This window comes from Perna viridis, chromosome 5 (genome assembly GCF_037379345.1).
Source record: "Perna viridis isolate PV_CMFRI_1.1 ecotype Kerala chromosome 5, ASM3737934v1, whole genome shotgun sequence".
Lineage (NCBI taxonomy): Eukaryota > Metazoa > Mollusca > Bivalvia > Mytilida > Mytilidae > Perna > Perna viridis.
The window spans coordinates 21,601,702-21,620,076 of NC_142449.1; the positions used below are offsets into that span (position 1 = coordinate 21,601,702).

Consider the following 18,375-nt stretch of genomic DNA (forward strand, 5'->3'; position numbering starts at 1 on the left):
CCTGAACACTGAATTCTAAAAGTTTTCTAGCTTTTATAATAAATGTTCAAATTTGATGGCATACTTAAAAGATTTTCATATACCAGTATTTTATGAAAGTGGGTTAAATACATTCAAAGTGAGCTTTCAAATGCTCTTGCTAGAGAATCACTTCAAGCTTTCTGTCTTAATTATGAAAATAAGTTATGAGGTGTTTTTGAGATATATGGACTGTAAATTTAAATGTGGAGAGTGAGCATAAGCTTGAAATATATTGAAGAAAATGTGAAGATTTATTATGGCATCTCCACTGCTTCAAATTTATATACATTACTTAATGGAACAAAATGTTAAATATATCATTGAAAAAACGGTTAGATTTGCTGAAGAATTGATAGAGATTTTTTTATATTTTGTATATTTCATATTGAAATTGTGAGGTTAAATCTGTTTTCCCAGTGTATTTTTACTGTTTTGGCTGAATATATGAACTTTGTTATTTTTAAGGAGATTGAGATAATGGATAGAAAACAGGAAGAACTTTTCAGTCTAGAAAAGAAACATTTTGAGACTGAACAGTTACTCTCCAGTTGTAAACAGGATGAACAAGATCAGATCAAGGACCAGTTCGATAGGGAGCAAGAATTAATTGACCAGAAACGGAAGGATTTTGATGATCTGGAATTCAAACAACTGGAGGTAATGTTTTAATACAGTGAAATATATCTAAACTGAACTTCTTTGGACTGTAGAATTTGGTCGCTTATCCTACCGGTGCACCTGGTCCATGCTCCCAATTTTTAGTGGAGTCCGAGTTGCTCATTTGTTTTTGTTACTTTGTATGTATGATTTTAGTTACTTTATGTTCATTGTTGTGTATGTCTGCTTTCCATGTCTGGTCTTTGTCCCTGGATTACATTCATTTGATTACCGCTATAACCTTGGTTCCCTTAATTGCTCTTAGACAGGTGTTTGGGTCATCCAGGTTCAAAATACATTTGGACTGACACAATGGGAATTCTGAATATGTCTGGTTAAGACAGGTTTTCGGTTTAATCAGGGATTTTACTGTACTTTAGGAAAACCACATTGGAGATATATATTTATCATAAATCTGCTAAAGAATGAGTAATCAATGTAGCAGAACTTAAAAATAACCAAAATTATTGCTCAACAAGTTGTGGTTTATCGGAATCTTCTTTTTCATCCTATCCTCTGTGTCTGGTGACAATTGTTTTGATTCCCAGTGGTTGGATTGATTTCAAATTTGGTATGTAGCTTTAAATTGGTCGGGCATACATTAAAATTTTGGTTGCTGCCCACTATCGTTTTCCTATTTTATTGGATTGCCATACTATGGGGGTATAAATAGCATGACAATTCATGCAACTTTATATTTGGATGCCAGGGTTAAGGCACTTAAATTTAAAATCTTGTGAGAAATTTTGCTCTTAATTTTTCAATTTGTACATACCTCTTTATAGATACCGGTACTTAATTTCTAGACTTATACATCTAAGTGTTTTTATTGCAAATAAAAAATAAACCAGTTATGTTAGATTTGATTGGTCACAAGACAGAAACTAAAGATTTCAAGGAATTTTGTTGGACATAAGAACAAGAAAGGGATAGTGCTCTGAAATTCAACCAAAACTCCAAGGAATTTATAGTAGAATTCAGAGACAACTACCTTATCTTTCCTATTCCATGCAGTGACATAAACACTAAACAAAACTTGATGTTAATTTCAGTCTGAGGCAAGGTATGAAGAAGAAAAAGAAAAGTTACAGAAGAAACTAATGTCTGATCAACATAAGCTGTTAGAGAGATATAAAAGTAGAGAGGTATGTCTTCAACTGGTGAGGTGGTGTAAATAACAAAAAAGGGGGTCTTTGTAAGTAGAGAGTATGTTTACAGCTGTATAGGGGAGTAAATAACTAAAAGGGGAGTCCTTGGATCTAGCTATGTTAACACTCTAATGCTTTCCTGAAGAATGAATTGCTCTTAAAGATAACAGACATTAGTTTACTTCAGGACTTCAATAAAATTTAAAATAAAACAAAAATAAATTCATGAAAATTAGCATGGTCTTTTTTATAGACAGATTTTTTATGTTTCATGTAAAGGTACTTAAGCTAACATTATACTTACTTGTTGAAGTGAATAAATCAAAATGATCGACTTAATGGGAGAGAACTTCCACATACTGTCATAAGTTTGCGGGATTTTTTGGTTAAGTGAAGGTATTGATTTCCTAACCATAAATTGCTTGGCTATGCATTTACTAAAAGTAAATATTGATGACATATTTTGAGTGGTAGTTAAATCCAAATTCTAACCAAGATTTTTTTCAGAACTTAAATATATCTGATAAAAAAAAACAATCATGAGGAAAAACTTTATTGATAACTACACTTATGGATATTTAGCAAGTTTGAAAATACAAAGACAACATTATTATATTTTCCAACAATGTAATATTTTTTTAATACAATTTTTATCCCTCTGTCATGCAGACAAGTCAGTGACAGCTCTAATAACTTTAGAAAACATTTCTTTGCATGTATCAACCTTAATGTTTGGACAGTATTTGTCAAGGGGATAAAGTTTTGAACAACTGGCCCCAAGTTACTTGAATTGTATAAGGTCCTCTTTACATTAATGAAAAATCAAACATTTCTTCTGAAAAAGAAAATCATATCAAGGAAAAAAACATTTGACAGCTCCCCCCTCCATTTCAAGCAGGAAAAAAACAAGCCAGATTGCACTGTCTAGGTTTCAAAACAGACTTTTTTCAAATTGGCATGGTCCATTGGCCACTTAACCAAAGCAAAATTGTACATTGTACCACCAATAAAGCTGATGTTAATCTTGAGTTGCTTCCCTTTAAAATGATTTTATATTGATATCTATAAAAATGACCAAAATACTTGATAATGAATTTTCACATTTTGATAGAATCGACTGAAACAAATAGACACTCAACAAAGTGAGATGTTAACTGGTGTTAGGAAAGACTTGGAAATTTTGGAACAGAGTCGACTACAGCTTGTGGAACAGCTCAGAAAGGTCTGTCTGTCTGATCCATGTCAATGTAATTATTAATTCAGTGTTTTGTTATACTTTGCTTTTTTGCTTTATTTGTTAGAGATTTCCAATTTTTATTCCTGTTTCCTAATTTTAGTTTTAGTTTTGGTATATTTGTTTTTCTCTTGTGTTTATTACACTGTGTTTTGCTTTTTATAGTATTAAAAGGTATTTTATCTTAATTCATACTTGAATCCTTTAATTTTATGAGCTGATGATGATAAGGCAGCAAACTGGTCTGAGTTTGCACTTGAAATGTGCTAACTGTTTGACAGAATCTAATTTTTCCTGTTAGCCAATTAAAATGCCAATAGTGACTATGAACTCATTTTCTACCAATTACATTCACCATTGACATTCTGGACAATAATGCTTGTACTGAATCTCAAATTATCCTCAAACAAAAAGCAGTTCACCTAAGGTCTTTCATTTTTTGCGGTATTTTTCAGTAATAATTTGAAACAAATACATGTTTATGTTATTAAAAAACTAACCATACTTATAAATTGAATAAATGTCATTTTTGTTTTTAATTTTGTCTTCATCAAAGTCAGCGTTAAGCTTGCCCTATTAAGATCACTTGACATTAACTGCAATGACGTCATTGAAGACACAATGCTGTTTATTCCATATTAACAAATGGTATCTGCTCATAGAATTTAAAAAAAAACATGATTCTCCCACCTGAAGATTGGAAACCACTTAAGAATTATAATTTACTATTTAATATTGTATTTTTCTATGTGTGAAGTTACGGACTTTTATTTCCAGGAAAGCACAAAATTAATAGAATTAAAGAAGAAACTAAAATCCCAGACAAAAACTGATGAAGATGACTTTTCAGATGAGGTATAGCTTGAGCACAAAATTTAATCTCTTCACAACTAATTGAAATGGGATACAATACTAATAATAGGTTGAAATAGGATTTACCAAAGTTTGAAGTACTTAAAAAAAATATAGAAATAAGTTAAATTTTTATCTAGGGAATATTTGTTTTCTAGCATAATAGATTGCAGCAAATCAAATTTTATTTGATTTACTTAGTTCATAATTGCATGATATGTTTTTTTATTTAGTATTAGAATTGTTGACTCTGGCTTTTTTACTCCCCCATTTCACAATAGAGAGTGCTTTTTTTCTTGGTTTTGCATGCTTTTCTTCTTATTTTGTATTTTTTTTTACCTATATCATCAATGGTGAAAGCCGATCTAGTTGCTTGAATCAGTTTGTCTGTCCATCCATCTGTCACACCGACTGGGTACCTACTTTTAAATCTGTTACTCAAAAAGCATTTTACTAATATTATTCAAACTTTGCACAGTCTTTTTATTCATATCGAAAATGTGAATCTCTTATTATGGTGAAATTATATTATTTTTTTTCAACATTTTTAGCATGTTAAGTAGAACTCCGCATAAGAATCATGCAAATGTGAAAGCCTACATATTCTCATTTTTGATATTTTGTTAAAAATGTCATAGCAAACAGAAAGTAACATGTAGTTTTTCATATAACCCTTGTTCATAGGAGATAAAATTTATATAGAATGTACTGTAGAATTAAAAATTAAGGGAGATAACTATGTAAATTACACATAGAATTTATTGGATTTTCCATGTGTATTATCTCCTAAGAGCAGACGGATAGGAATGAATTATTATACATTTCATCATATAGATCTACATGTATAAAGCAACTTAATAACAAAAATAAAAATATGAAGCCTTTTTAGGTGTATCACATTTTACAGAGTTTGCATGATTCTTAAAAAGACTGGTACATAAACATTGTCTTCTCACTGTATGTTGTCAGTGATAATACTCTGTGTAATCTATAACTTAAAATGTGTAATATCAAACAAACTTTGCAAACTGTTTATCGGTATACATACATATTCTTTGTTTACTGTTTTGATATGGAAAAATGGAAGAACTTGTACAATAGATTAAACTCCTAATAAATACAGATGAAGAATTGAATGTTTGTTTGTAGTTCTAGGATCATCATGAATACATGATAAAAAGTCTAATCATGGCTTGATCTTACAAATAATTTTTGAAAGAAAATGTATATTGGTACATGTGATACTATTTGTCCACAGCTTTGACATGTACATGTACTATCTCGGAAGAAAATGTTATTGAAAATGTCTAAGCGCTTACTTGTCATCTTTATGATTGTCTAAAAAATGATGAAGGTTACATTTAAGTGTTGATAACACAAAAATTAGTCCATGGTATTTCAATGTTTCATATGATTCTTGCAGGAAAAACCAGACAGTTTCTCAGACATCAACCAGAATTCCTCGCCGAAATCTTCTATAGTTAACAGTACTACTGTATCTCATTGGTTAACTAATTCTGCCAAAGGTGAGAGAAAGAAATCTGCCACAATGCTGGAGATCGAGAAAAATCACACACTTTTCCTAGAGCAACAAGGCAAGTAGTTCGTACACTGACACTGGGTTATCTTTGATTGGACAAGAGTTATCTCCCTCATAACAGTATTTTATTTAATCATTTTACATGGAAATTTACTTGTTATAAAATTTCAAAAAAGCTGTACCGTCTGTGTTAGGATACCAATCCAACTTTTTTTTTTTTAAAATTGGTATTATGTTTTAAACCTAATTACTCACTGCTTCTATGAAAGAGATATTGTTGCAGTTTTTAAAATGTTGAAAATAGCTTATGTTAACATAATTTACAATGCTTATGATTAATTTTTGATGAAGCCATAAACATTTGCACAATAATTAGTAAAACATTTGGGAGATGATTCTGCATAAAGATTAAATATTAAAATCATGGATGATTTTCGAGTAGTAGACAAAGTTGATGGACTATTTGTATCCATTTGATAACCCACTTTTTGCATGTTCAGAAAATAATTAAAACCTGAATGATCAGTGTACTAGTGCTTGACATAGGAGTTTACTAATGTAGTATGCAGAGACAATTCTTGGCTATTACTGTAGCTGAAGTTTTGTTTTTGCACTTTGTTTACTAATAACTGTTTTGTTTTTTAAATTTATTATTAACTTTTTTCTCCTACTTACAGGTAGTTGTTTTATCAATTTCTTATTTCATGGTTTTGAGTTTTCTATGAGAGTAAAAAAATTATTCTTTGCACAGATGTATTTTGTAGTTCTAGGTTCTCTCTTATTATTTTGTTATATTTTATGTGTTATATACTGTGAAAGTACTTTAATTCATGGATTACGGAGGAAACACAAGTTCATGGATTCTGGAATTCGTGGTAATGAGGTTTTCAGGATACACATTGATGGGAATCTTCTTTTCGTTCTGAACCAAATTTTGTGGTTTGGTCTACCCATGAAAACCATGAAAATTGGTACCCCACGAATAATAGTACTTTCACAGTATCAGGTAAAGTTGTCAAGATTCAAAATTTTAAGTTTGGAGTTTTATTAAATAAATATATTTGATATGGTGAATGTTTAAAAGAGGCTTGTAGTACTAACATTTCTTTTATAATGAACAAATTCGTTTTTTTTTGCCACTTTCACAATGTTTTCAGTTTGATAACATTAAAATGTTAAGTTTCCATTATATTTTCCCTTTTTAAGTGGATTTTACACAAGTTTCTTTTAAAAACTTCTTATGTACAATTTGTACACATTCATGGAAATGAATATGATTTTTTACACTTTAATTGTTTCAACAGAAAAATCATTATTTGTTCTGTCATCTGAGTTGCTTCCCCTCTTCATTCTTTAGAAACATCTGTTGTTCATCAAGTCATCAATCTAAAACTATCTTCTGTTTTGATATTTAGGGCTACCTAAAACAGGTAATGTTGTTCTGACACTTATTCACCTTTATTAATCATTTATAATTATTTCATTTGGAATCTTGATTTGGTAATTGGGAAGTTTTATTTTTATTTTCAAATCAGAAATGGACATTATATTTTATAGTATGAAAATAAATGTAGGTACCAGGATTTTCAAGCTGCTGAACATTTATATAAACAAGTAGGATAAATCTGGGTTATAGTTGGAGCTTTCATTTATTTAATTTTTTTTTTTGTTTTTTTTTTATTTAAGTGGAATTGAAGAGTTTTGGAAATCCTTAACTGTACATGTTTTGCACTTTTAAAAGATTCTGAGAACATGTATTTCATGTATATGGCTGATATTATAAATAGTTTGCATGAGATATTTAATACATACCTGTTAACCCTCCCACATTTTGGGGGAGATCCTCACAAAATCAATGAAAAATTTAGAGGATCCCACATAAAAATGACAGATTTATGGGAGGTTTTGGTTCAAATTACTATATTTTCTGTGAAAAAATATTAGATAATTGAATTTTTACTTTAAAAAAAGAAATTGCTTTTATGTCAAAATCTCCCACATGAGACAGTGTCGATGGGGGAGAATTTCCTACATGAACTGTTCCCAGGTAAACAGGTATGGTAAGATGGTTTACAGTTTCAACTAGTAACATTTTGTGAGCCTGTCCTTTCTTGGGTGTTTAATCTGCTGTCCCTCTGTCCATTAGTCGACACTTTGTACAATAACTCAAAAATGCTTTGAGGGAATTTAATTTTTTTTAGTACATGTTTGTGTTCATTGAATTCATTTGTTATTAAATGTTTCCCCAATTTCATTGTTTTAGAGTTATGTGACTTTAAATATCAGGAAAATGGGGAATGGGCATATCATGTGCTATAAGGCAGCCATTTATTTTACACTCAATTATTATTTCTCGTACACAAAAGTCAAACAGCAGAAAATGATTTCTTGAATTTACTCAAATGGTTTCAATGTCACGTTTAATTCTTATAATTATTATCGGAAGACATTTAGCTTTCTTATCAGGACAGTTTTGATTTTATTTTCCAATATCATTATTTCCCACATAATATCAATACTAGCAGTAAATGGATATAGCATCCGATTGGTCATCATTTTTCTTTTTCGTTGGTGTGAAGAATTACTCCAATTTAGGAAGCTGATACTAATAGAGCACACCCACAAAGCAATCATATTATAGTCATGTTGATTAATATTGTTTACATTAATTACACCTCCTACCCTGGTTTTGTGTAGTCATGTAGCCATATATAATAGTCTTAATAGATATGGACCATATGAATTCTGATGACAACTGTTTTAGGTTTTTAATACCCCGATTCCATGGGTGGTTTAATGAAATCATGTCTGTCCATCCTGCAGAACCATGTTGCAGTTATCTTGACTCCCAAAAAAAAGAGGACGTTTACCCTTCCGGTACACCTGGTCCATGCTCCCAGTTTTTATTGGAGTCCGAGTTGCTCATTTGCTTTTGTTACTATTTATGTATTATTTTAGTTACTTAATGTTTTTTGTTTGTATGTCTGTTTTCTATGTTTGGTCTTTGTCCCTGGATTACTCTCTTTTGATTTCCCCTAGAACCTTGGTTCCTTTGATTATTCTTTCCCAATGGATGGATATATGTTATTTGGTATGTGACTTTATTAGATGGGGCATACATTTTAGGGTATTTTAGATGTTGTCACATGAAAACTTTTATGAGTATATGATAATTTTGCCTTGTTTCATGGTGTAGTTTGTGATGATATTTTATTTACACAGAAAAAGTAGCCATGGGTTACTTTGTCAGTCCTTAACGCCTTTTTGTTACATTAAACATGTTAGTGCTAAGCATGAAAAACATGACAAAACATGTTACAAACTTTCCTGTGATATATTTTTTATTTACTTGTGAAATAAATACTATAGCATCATTGTATTAGAAAGAAATTGCATTAATGATTTTTATCTTATTAAAGCATGTCATATTCTGCTTTTAATTACAATTTAAATTTCTTCTTTAGAAACATTAAGAATTAAGAGAGCATTGCATAATATAAGTTTTTTATGGTAATGATAAAGAAATCAGAAATGAAAACCTGCAGTCAATTAAAGTAAAGCCGGGTATTGAAATAAATAAATCAATGAAGATATTTCCGTAAAAATAGTGATAAGAAGTGTTTCTTCCGAAGATAAAAGGGTTTTGTCTTTGATTATTCTCTGATGATTTTTGGATCTTTTTGATCTTTGTTTCTTGTGTATTATGTAACTACCTTGTCTTAATGAAGGGAAGAGTAAGACTTGGTCTCCTGTTATTATCTTGTTAATTAAGTTTTGTGAAAGCCATCTAAACTGAGCCTTGAAGAAACAAGAAACCCATCTAAACTAATCATGTGGAGAATACTTTTCTTATCACTTTCTATGTATAGTGGACTTAATTAATACCCAACTACCTGCCCTACTCAAAGAAAATATCTGAGGCAAGGACATCTCTCAGAGGCAGATCCAGGACTTGGGTTAGAAGGTGGATTGTAAATAGAATTAAAGGGTGAGGGAATCAAAGCAAGAGAATTTTTGGAGAAGAATTTGTGAAAAATCAAGATTTCATGCATAAAATGTTCTCCCCAATTTTTAGGGGTGAGGTGTACACCAAGTCCAATGAACCTACGTCTGTTTCGCTAAACTAGTCTCAGCAGTGGTATTTTTTGCTTTAAATTACTTTTGAAATAAGGCTGTTTCTTTAAATGAAAGTTTCCCAGTTTGTGACAAAAAATGGCTCAAAACATTACCAAATAAAGATGAATTATTTCCCAACAGGAAGTCGTCGGGTAAGGATTCAAAACTACGTTGATTAATTGTTCATGATTTCTTTTTTTATCATCCTCTATAAAATGAATGATTTCAACGACAGGTTCTAGGTTTTGTAGTGTTATTCCGAACTTCCCAATTTTAAAAAAAAATTATGCATATTTTCCCAATTAAAAAAGGATAAGATCGGTTTTAAAAAGCCAACAATATCACTGCTCACAATTCTATATGGATTTGTCATGTCATAATATTTGTCAGCATTTATTTCATGTTACTTTGTTTTTAAAAATTTTCAGCTTTTAAGATTTTCTTGCATGAAACTTCACTATGATGTGAATAGAGATAAATAAATCATAAAACTATTTCTTTTAGGAATACTTAAGATGAAATTCTATTATTTAATTTGGGCAACATTATAATGATGTAAAATATTAAGTTGATATTGATTATAATTATGTCATACACCCTTTAACTTTGAAAACATGAGTTTGGAATACCATTATGATTTTTCAATCAGGATTTAATACTGTTGTCTCTCAAACAAGTCAGAAATTCAATTATATCTTTACCATTATGTAAATCCTTTATCAGGGAGATCATAAGTTAGTGTTTTATTTCCAAGGCATTAGCATGTGTCATCGTAGATCACTTTTTTGACATGTCTATTAAATTTGATAATAGTAGGAATCTTCTGCTTATTTCCGATCTACATCAAATATTTTTAGTACCAAGCTTACTTAATTGTGGTGAGTCTTTTTTTGGTTTCCTTTGTTGTAATAATAAAGATGACTTTCAGGAACTGAAATCCATTTCCAATTCCTTCTGGGAAAGTTAAGCCTTATCTGTTAGTGGAAAACCAAAACAAATCACTTTTATTTCTTCAGTAATGGAAATGTTGTTTTTTTTTTTCAATATTTGTTGAAAAGTTTTTTCTTACAAGTATAATTTTCAGGATATTTTTAAAATTGATGGTTTTTTTTAATACTTGTATTTCATTTATTTAGAGCAGTGTAATTTAATATTTAACATTAAAGCTTCCTGAGACTGTCAATTATTTTATTTTCACATGTATATGGTGTTCAATAGCTTCAAAATATTTCTACTGCACTTAGCAAATTTAGTAATTCCCCCTCAGTATTTACATGACTGAAGGGGGGATTAAAAAAAATGTATTCATATTATTATAGCATGGCACACTTTCATTTTTTGGGGGTAATAACATCTTTTTTTCCATAGGAAGAACTTTCATAAACTGGGTGAAGCTGGTTGTTAAGAAAAGTTCTGATTATTACATTTTTTTATTATTTCCTTGTTAGGAAGTACATTGATTGAGCAAGAAAGGAAAAGACTAGTAGAATTGAAAAGGAGGGCAGCAGATGAAGGTCGGGCCCAGTGGGAGGAGAGAAAAATGAGAGAAGCTAATTGTAAAAGTTTTAACTCCCTCGAATCAGAGGACTCCAGTATTGCTAGCAGCTGTGAAACTCCTTCAGAGAAAGAAACAAGGTATGAGTTATTTCCCTTGATGTGTTGAAACGTGGTAGGAGTTATTTGCCTTAAAGTGTAGAAACAAGATAGTAGGAATTATATCCCTTGAAGTGTAGAGTGTGATATTTATTTTCTTTAAATTATTTGAAACTTAAAAAAAAAAAATGCTATTAGCACATTTTAATTCTTTATTCTGATGTTTCAGTCATGAAAAAAGTATTCCATTCTTTAATGGACTGTAGTGTATATATTACATGTGTTTATTGATTTGCCCGTGTTATAATTCCTTTTTTTCTTTAATGCCCAATGCCCACATGTCTCTGCATACAGGACAAGAATACATTTTATAGCATTTCTTATAATCAACCAGTCTTTTTTTTTTAGTCTGATTATTTTATATGGAGATTCTTCATTTGTTAAATCTATTACTGGTTATAATATTGTCATGGCATTTTGCCTGTCATCTATAATCAGACTGGCAACAATCAAAAGGCAATCAGATGTCATACTTAGGCTGGTGATCTTTATATAATTACTCTATAAAATTGTGTTCTTGGTAATAGAATGGATTTAACACGAAAATATGGAATGGAGTATGCTATATGATAGTATAAATGATTCAAGAAGATTTTAGGCTTTGCCTATAAGGAGTTATTTGTACTCAAATAACATTTGACTTTGTTGATAATGTACCACTATACTTTTAATGTCTCGGCCAACAGGATTATATGAGACTTCCAATAACACCCTATCTGTCTGTGTTAAAAGTTTAAACAATCAATTCCTAAATGCATACTTCATTTCTGAAATATACCACTTCCGACAAAATGATTTTAAGTCTTTCATGTTTCAAACATTTACATATATAGGACATCTATAAAGCTGCATCTTTTTAAGGAGGTAGACCTAGGGTAAGGGACACCACTCTTATAAATCACTGGAACGTTTGTATTCAGCATTTTACATCAATGTCATGTAATCATCAAAGTAACTTGGACTGATTTCATTCTGTTTCAAATGAATGCTTGATAGGCTTTGGTTAAATTAATATGATACAAGCATATCACTGATTACAATGGTTTTGTCCCTTACCGTAGGACTACCTCCTGAAGATGACTTTAAAAGGTATATACTGGGTATGTCATGGTGAAATGTAGTATGTCTAATTGATTAACTTCCTTTTCATATTTTTTACACTTAATCAGTAATCTTAAAAAATCAGTGTGTTTGGTCGTCATGCCTTTGCCTTTATGTTGTATGTGATTTGGGTTGGTGTTATATATCAACTTTCTGTACAAAAGTGGGGTATTCCCAACACTACAACAGGGGAAAAAAAGTAGAAAATATATGCTGGTAGCCCAGACTTTATGTTTGTTTAATATTTTCTGTATGTTCAACTAAATTTTACCCGAAAGTTTGGTAGCCCAACTCAAAATCTAGTAGCCATGGGCTACTGGGTAACTGCTTATTTTTAGCCCAGTACAACACAGCCTTATTTTAGGGATGTCAGATATCTTAGATCAAATGGTCTACTTCCTCTTTTTAGAATTTTTCTTCTTTGGTCACTGTCCAATTTGACAATGACTAGTCAACCTTTGAACTAGATAAGTATCTGACCTACTGGAAAAATAGGTTACGGATCCAGAAATATATGGTAAAGATTATTATTTACTTCAACTTAACACTTGAGTAGAAAGCTCCAAATTTAGAACCTAAACCTAGAATAATTGCAATTTCATTGTTCTGAAGACTCAATAAGATTGTACCAGAAAATATGCATTTGAACATACATTTGAAAAAATTAATGCATTTTCCATGTTGATGGAAGCAAACAGACTAACATCGTTATCTTGTATCTGTTTTGGTATCTGGATCATTGATCTTATTATAAGTCCAAATTATCAAATTATTTGCATTTGCAATTTAAAAATGTAAATTATGTTGTTTGCAGCATCAATTTCCAGTGATTTAAGGCTTTAATTTCAAAATTATGTAAAACAAATTTGATGTCTTTATTTATCTGAAAAGGGATCAGTATTCTGTCGATTTTGTTTTTGAACTTATACAAGGCATTGAAAATTGAGAATTCTGTCAATTAGAATTTTTTTAATTGAGTCATGAGTTAAATCTGTATATTAATGGCTTAATGATTCTGTATATTTCATAGAAATCGGCTACTATCATGACGGTGAATTCAGTACATAAGTTATACAGTACAGTCAGTACAAAGTCCCCCTATTTTGAAATATCTGAGATTTCTTACTCATTTTCCCAGTTTTTGACATTGTATGATACAGAGTCGTAGCCCCTGGTAGGGTAGGCACTACTTGAGCAGTACCAATAAATTTTGTTGGTATGTTATGCAGTACCTGAAATTCTTGTTTAATTAAAAAAAACAGGGTATTTCACTCAGTAACTTAATAAAAACAAATTCAAACATATGTTTTTGTTATCCCTGCTGTACCAATTGAGATTTTGGTGCTACGCCTCTGTGATATGCTCATTGTTTTTAGTTTTAATTATTCTCTTTTTATTACTGAAGACCACTAAGGGTGGTAAGTCATGCTGTTACAGTTAAAGTATTAACTAGATTACTGAAGGCAAGATAAATTTACCTACTCTTCAGTTAAGACAGCATGACTAACCCTTGAAGTAGAGGTTATTTTACCTACTGTGAAAGTACTTTTGTTCATGGGGTACCAATTTTCATTATTATCGTGGGAAGGCCAATCCACGAAATTTGATTCCTATTAAAAAGGAGATTTCCATTGATGTGTATACTGAAAATATCAAACCAATAATTCAAGAATCCATGAACTTGTGTTCCTTCCTAAATCCATGAAACTTGGTATCCACATATTAAAGTACCTTCACAGTATTATATCTAACTCAAATTAGACAGTATATTCACAAATCATTTAGCTAATTTCTACAATCAAAAATAAAAAAAAAAAATAATAATAATATTGTATTTCAGTAATAATTTTTTATATTATTTAAGATGTCTTGATGCTAGTGTTTTTAAATTGGTATTTTTTTGTTTAGTGTACACAGTAGGAAAGAGTAACTGTACTGACATGAACTGTGTACACAATAGAAATTTGTAACTATACTGATATGAATCGAGATAAAAAATATTCAGCAAATATAGAAGAAATCATTTGAATAAGAGATGTTACTTCTGGTTATGAGAAATTTCCAAACAAATAAAATATGTTCAATATTGGCCCAACACAGAGGAAAATGAAGCTTTGTTTATGGTGCAATGGAGGAGCGAGGACTGGGCATCTCGGAATAGTTATACATCCAAGTTATTTAAGTGGTATCAAACTTTGCTCAGTAAATCATTATTATTCTCATAAAATTTTTAACACAGCTAAATAGGTTAGTAGTAGAACAAAAAAAATATAAGTTATTTCAGCTTGGTAATTATTACTCTTGGCATAACAGCTCCATAAACAGTAAACATTTATAGATCTCTTCCCCATCCGTGTCCATTAAACTAGTTGAACTTGACAGAACAATATCTGTTTTTATAGTGTAAAGTGTTATTTATTGTACAAACTTCCGTAATTCACACTTGAAATGTTAATGAAGATTTATACATGAGTTGCATGCATTTTGCATTCATAGCAGTATTGTCCTCACAAATAAATTAAACCTAGGTTTTTGGTTTAGATTATTATCTGAGAATTATTTTAAATTGCAATTACTGCAGGGTATAAATAATGAACATTACTGTAAATGCATCAGTATTATGGGAATATAATATTCTATACAATATAAATCCTTAATTGGCCAAGTCTATTTTTTCAAGGACACATTAGCAATCTTATTTCAAGGACACATAACAATGGCAATTAGTTAAAGTAATATAGACACTATACAAGTAAAACCTCAGTAATAAGGACACTTAGCAAGTACACCTTCATAATTGAGGACTTTAGGCAAGTACATAATCATTAGTAATAACTATAGGCAATTACACATGTTCATCCTTATTAGTAATAACTATAGGCAATTACACATGTTCATCCTTATTAGTAATAACTATAGGCAATTACACATGTTCATCCTTATTAGTAATAACTATAGGCAATTACACATGTTCATCCTTATTAATAATAACTATAGGCAATTACACATGTTCATCCTTATTAGTAAGAGCTATAGGCAAGTTCGTCATTAATGAGGACTGTGTGCAAGTATTTTCATTGATTAGGTCTTAAAGCAAGTACATCCTCAGTAATATATTAAGGCAAGTACATTCTCATTTGTGAGAAATTTAGGCAAGTACATTCTCATTAGTATGGGCTATGTGTAAGTACAGCTCATTAACAAGGACACTTAACTAGTGAGTCTTCATTAGTAAGGGAACTTAAGGCAATAACAAACCATTATTAAGGACACTTGGTGATTAAAACAAAATGACACAGTAGGTAAATGTTTTGTTTATTCTTTACAAAGACAAAATTTGAATTTCTGAATTTGTTCATCAGTACATTTGTACACACAGAAGGCCTCTAATAGTACATGTAGTATATTGGAGTCACAAATTAAAAAAATGAAATACACAGTTCTGTAAAATGAAAATATATTTAAATATTTAAATTCAAAGTTGTGAACTTCTCTGCCTGTGACTTGGTCCAAGTTCTGAGTTACCTGTGAATTCAGTTCCTGATGAAGGAAGCTGTTATTGTGTTGCTACTTGAATAGAAATGATTATTTCCATGTATAGGACATATAATTAGAGCAAATTGGTCCTAAGAGATTATATTCTACATTCATTATCTCTCTGGTTGCAGCAGTTATGTCTGTTTTAAGCTTAATATAAAAGTACCATTTATCAGATTGCCATATTAGCAGCCATTACTAGAGCTTGGTTGTACACCCACTATTATGGTTGTGGTTTAGTGTTAATTCTTGAATAAATGTGTGTAATTTTTGTTTCTGTTCACATGTACTTACTGGTATTATTCTCTTACTTGTTTGATTAGATAACTTTTTATAGAGTTGTGTCCCTTGAACTATGTCTTTTTTATTTTATTTTCAGTTTTCTTGAGTATTTTAGAGTTGGTTTCACATATTGCTGCTCGGACGTTAAACCCCAACAAACAAACAAACACATATTGATGTGATTCAATTATGTATAGATAGTAGGAACAAACAATTGTGACCTTTTCATTCATTGTTTTAAGGAGAGGGTAGGGTCATTACATTTGTGTATTTATTGCTATATGCAATTAAAGCTTTAGAAATCTTGTTTTCTTGATATTTATAATCAACACATATTCAAAGTAGTGAATTGAACATTTTATTCAGATCTGTCATGCCAGCTGTCAGTGGCTAAATATTTTTGAAATGTATATGAAAGTAACTGCACAAAAAACTACAAAAAAAACAGTGTACATGGTAGAATTTGGACTTTCAAATTCAATATATGGATTTAACCAGAAAGAAATAGCCACTAATAATCTATACATAATAAAGTTTAAGAAATTTCTAGTATTTAAGTACCATTCTGTGTAAGTATCAGGCAATGGGTGGCACATCATATTTCTCAATTTGGTCTTTTTTGCCTCAAATACATTCAACACATCTAGAAAACAACTGAACAGCTATTTAAATTTATCCAGAAGCATTGGTGATGTAGATATTTTTTTTTACTTCTTATATAAGGAAAAAGTTCAGGAAAATTTTCCCGCCATTTTTCCATAGTGCATTTCAACTAAATTTGACCTATCAATATCTTAAAAGGGCAAACTTTTCAAACACTTTGACAGTAATTTCTTGAGGTTATGAGGTTTAAATACTTAGATTATGCAATAAAATGTCCGTGTATTTTTTATTCATGTGCCACACCTTGTACACATTTTGCTTGACTCTTAGACGGAGAAGTACTTAAAGTTTTATAATAATGTTTGAGTTGATCATTATGGAAGTATCAAAAATGATGAAAAGTCATATTAATGAGGTAGACCTGGGGTAAAGGACATAACTCTTTAAATCAGTAATATGTTTGCATCATATTCAATATCACCATAGCCTATAAAGCTTTCATTCAAAATAGAATGAAATCAATCCAAGTTACTTTGATGCTTAGACAATATTGATGTTAAATGCTGAATACAAACATTCCAATTATTTGTAAGAGTTAAGTCCCCTACCCTAGGTCTACCTCCTTGAAAGCCTGGATGGTTAAGTAATGTAGTCTTTAACGAAGATGTTAAATTTAATCCTTCTTTGTATGGTTTCTAAAACTGTTTACTTGTTTAGATTACTAATTGAAAGGGGGGATTTTTTTGTGCTTTTGCTTTCTCACTGTTTGAAATTCTGTAAATATGTTAGCTTTTCTCCTAATACCACAAGCAAAAAGTAAGGTTTTGGGTAGAATATTTTAAAGTTTATTCATAAGTGTACCCCATTGAATATTATAAGACTGAGTTTAGAGAAAGTTTGTATTTAACTGTATATCAGAAAAACATTTCAGACTGAGGTTTAAGACTGCATGTACACCAGATGACATGTCAGACTGAGGTTTAAGACTGTACCCCAAACAACAAGTCAGTCTAAGGCTTGAGACTGTACACCAGACAACATGTAAGACTGAGGTAGAAGGCTATTCACTAAATGACATGTCAGACTGATGTTTGAGACTGTATACCCTTGTAGATGGAGGTTTAAGGCTACATGTACACCCGAAACATGTCAGACTGAGGTTTTAGACAACATGTCTGACTGACATTTCAGGAATATTCTATAGCGTACACCAGACGACACTACAGAAATAATCCAATCAAGCTGTTGTTGCTATGATGTAATCAGAAAAAATAAAAGTCATTGTTGTTATGTCACTGTTGATGATGAAGGGAGTTCAAACTACAATACTTTATTATGGATATTGTCAATAAGAATCAAGCCGTAGTTCTAGACAGAAAGAAACACCACATGTTCAGCATGTGAATGAATGGATTTGTAGTTTGATGAACTAACTGTTTTTTTTCTGTTGTAATTGTGTAGTCTAGGACCATGGGAATCTCAGTAGTACTGCGGGGGAAACTGTAATAAATGACATTTGATTCACAGACAATTCAAATTTTACAAAATTTCATGCTGATTAAACAAAATTAGAATTTTATTTTTATATTGCAATGATGATGGGCCTTGGATTGGTGTCTGCTGGTGATCAA

General features: G+C 30.7%; 1 protein-coding gene across 18 annotated transcripts in view; it reads left to right on the forward strand.

The window, feature by feature from the left end:
• LOC148616491 (uncharacterized) overlaps positions 1 to 18,375 on the forward strand; it is a 140,087-nt gene that overhangs the window by 84,750 nt on the left and 36,962 nt on the right. For 9 of the 18 annotated variants that reach the window (XM_088583576.1, XM_088583578.1, XM_088583577.1 and 6 more), the window contains 7 exons: positions 487 to 678; positions 1,731 to 1,823; positions 2,938 to 3,048; positions 3,838 to 3,915; positions 5,336 to 5,507; positions 6,868 to 6,882; positions 11,017 to 11,203. In XM_088583576.1, the coding sequence (XP_088439702.1) occupies positions 487 to 678; positions 1,731 to 1,823; positions 2,938 to 3,048; positions 3,838 to 3,915; positions 5,336 to 5,507; positions 6,868 to 6,882; positions 11,017 to 11,203 (848 nt within the window). Of the gene's footprint in view, positions 1 to 486; positions 679 to 1,730; positions 1,824 to 2,937; positions 3,049 to 3,837; positions 3,916 to 5,335; positions 5,512 to 6,867; positions 6,883 to 11,016; positions 11,204 to 16,238; positions 16,448 to 18,375 lie in introns of those variants that run through there. The other 9 variants (XM_088583584.1, XM_088583586.1, XM_088583583.1 and 6 more) reach the window with 7 other exon arrangements.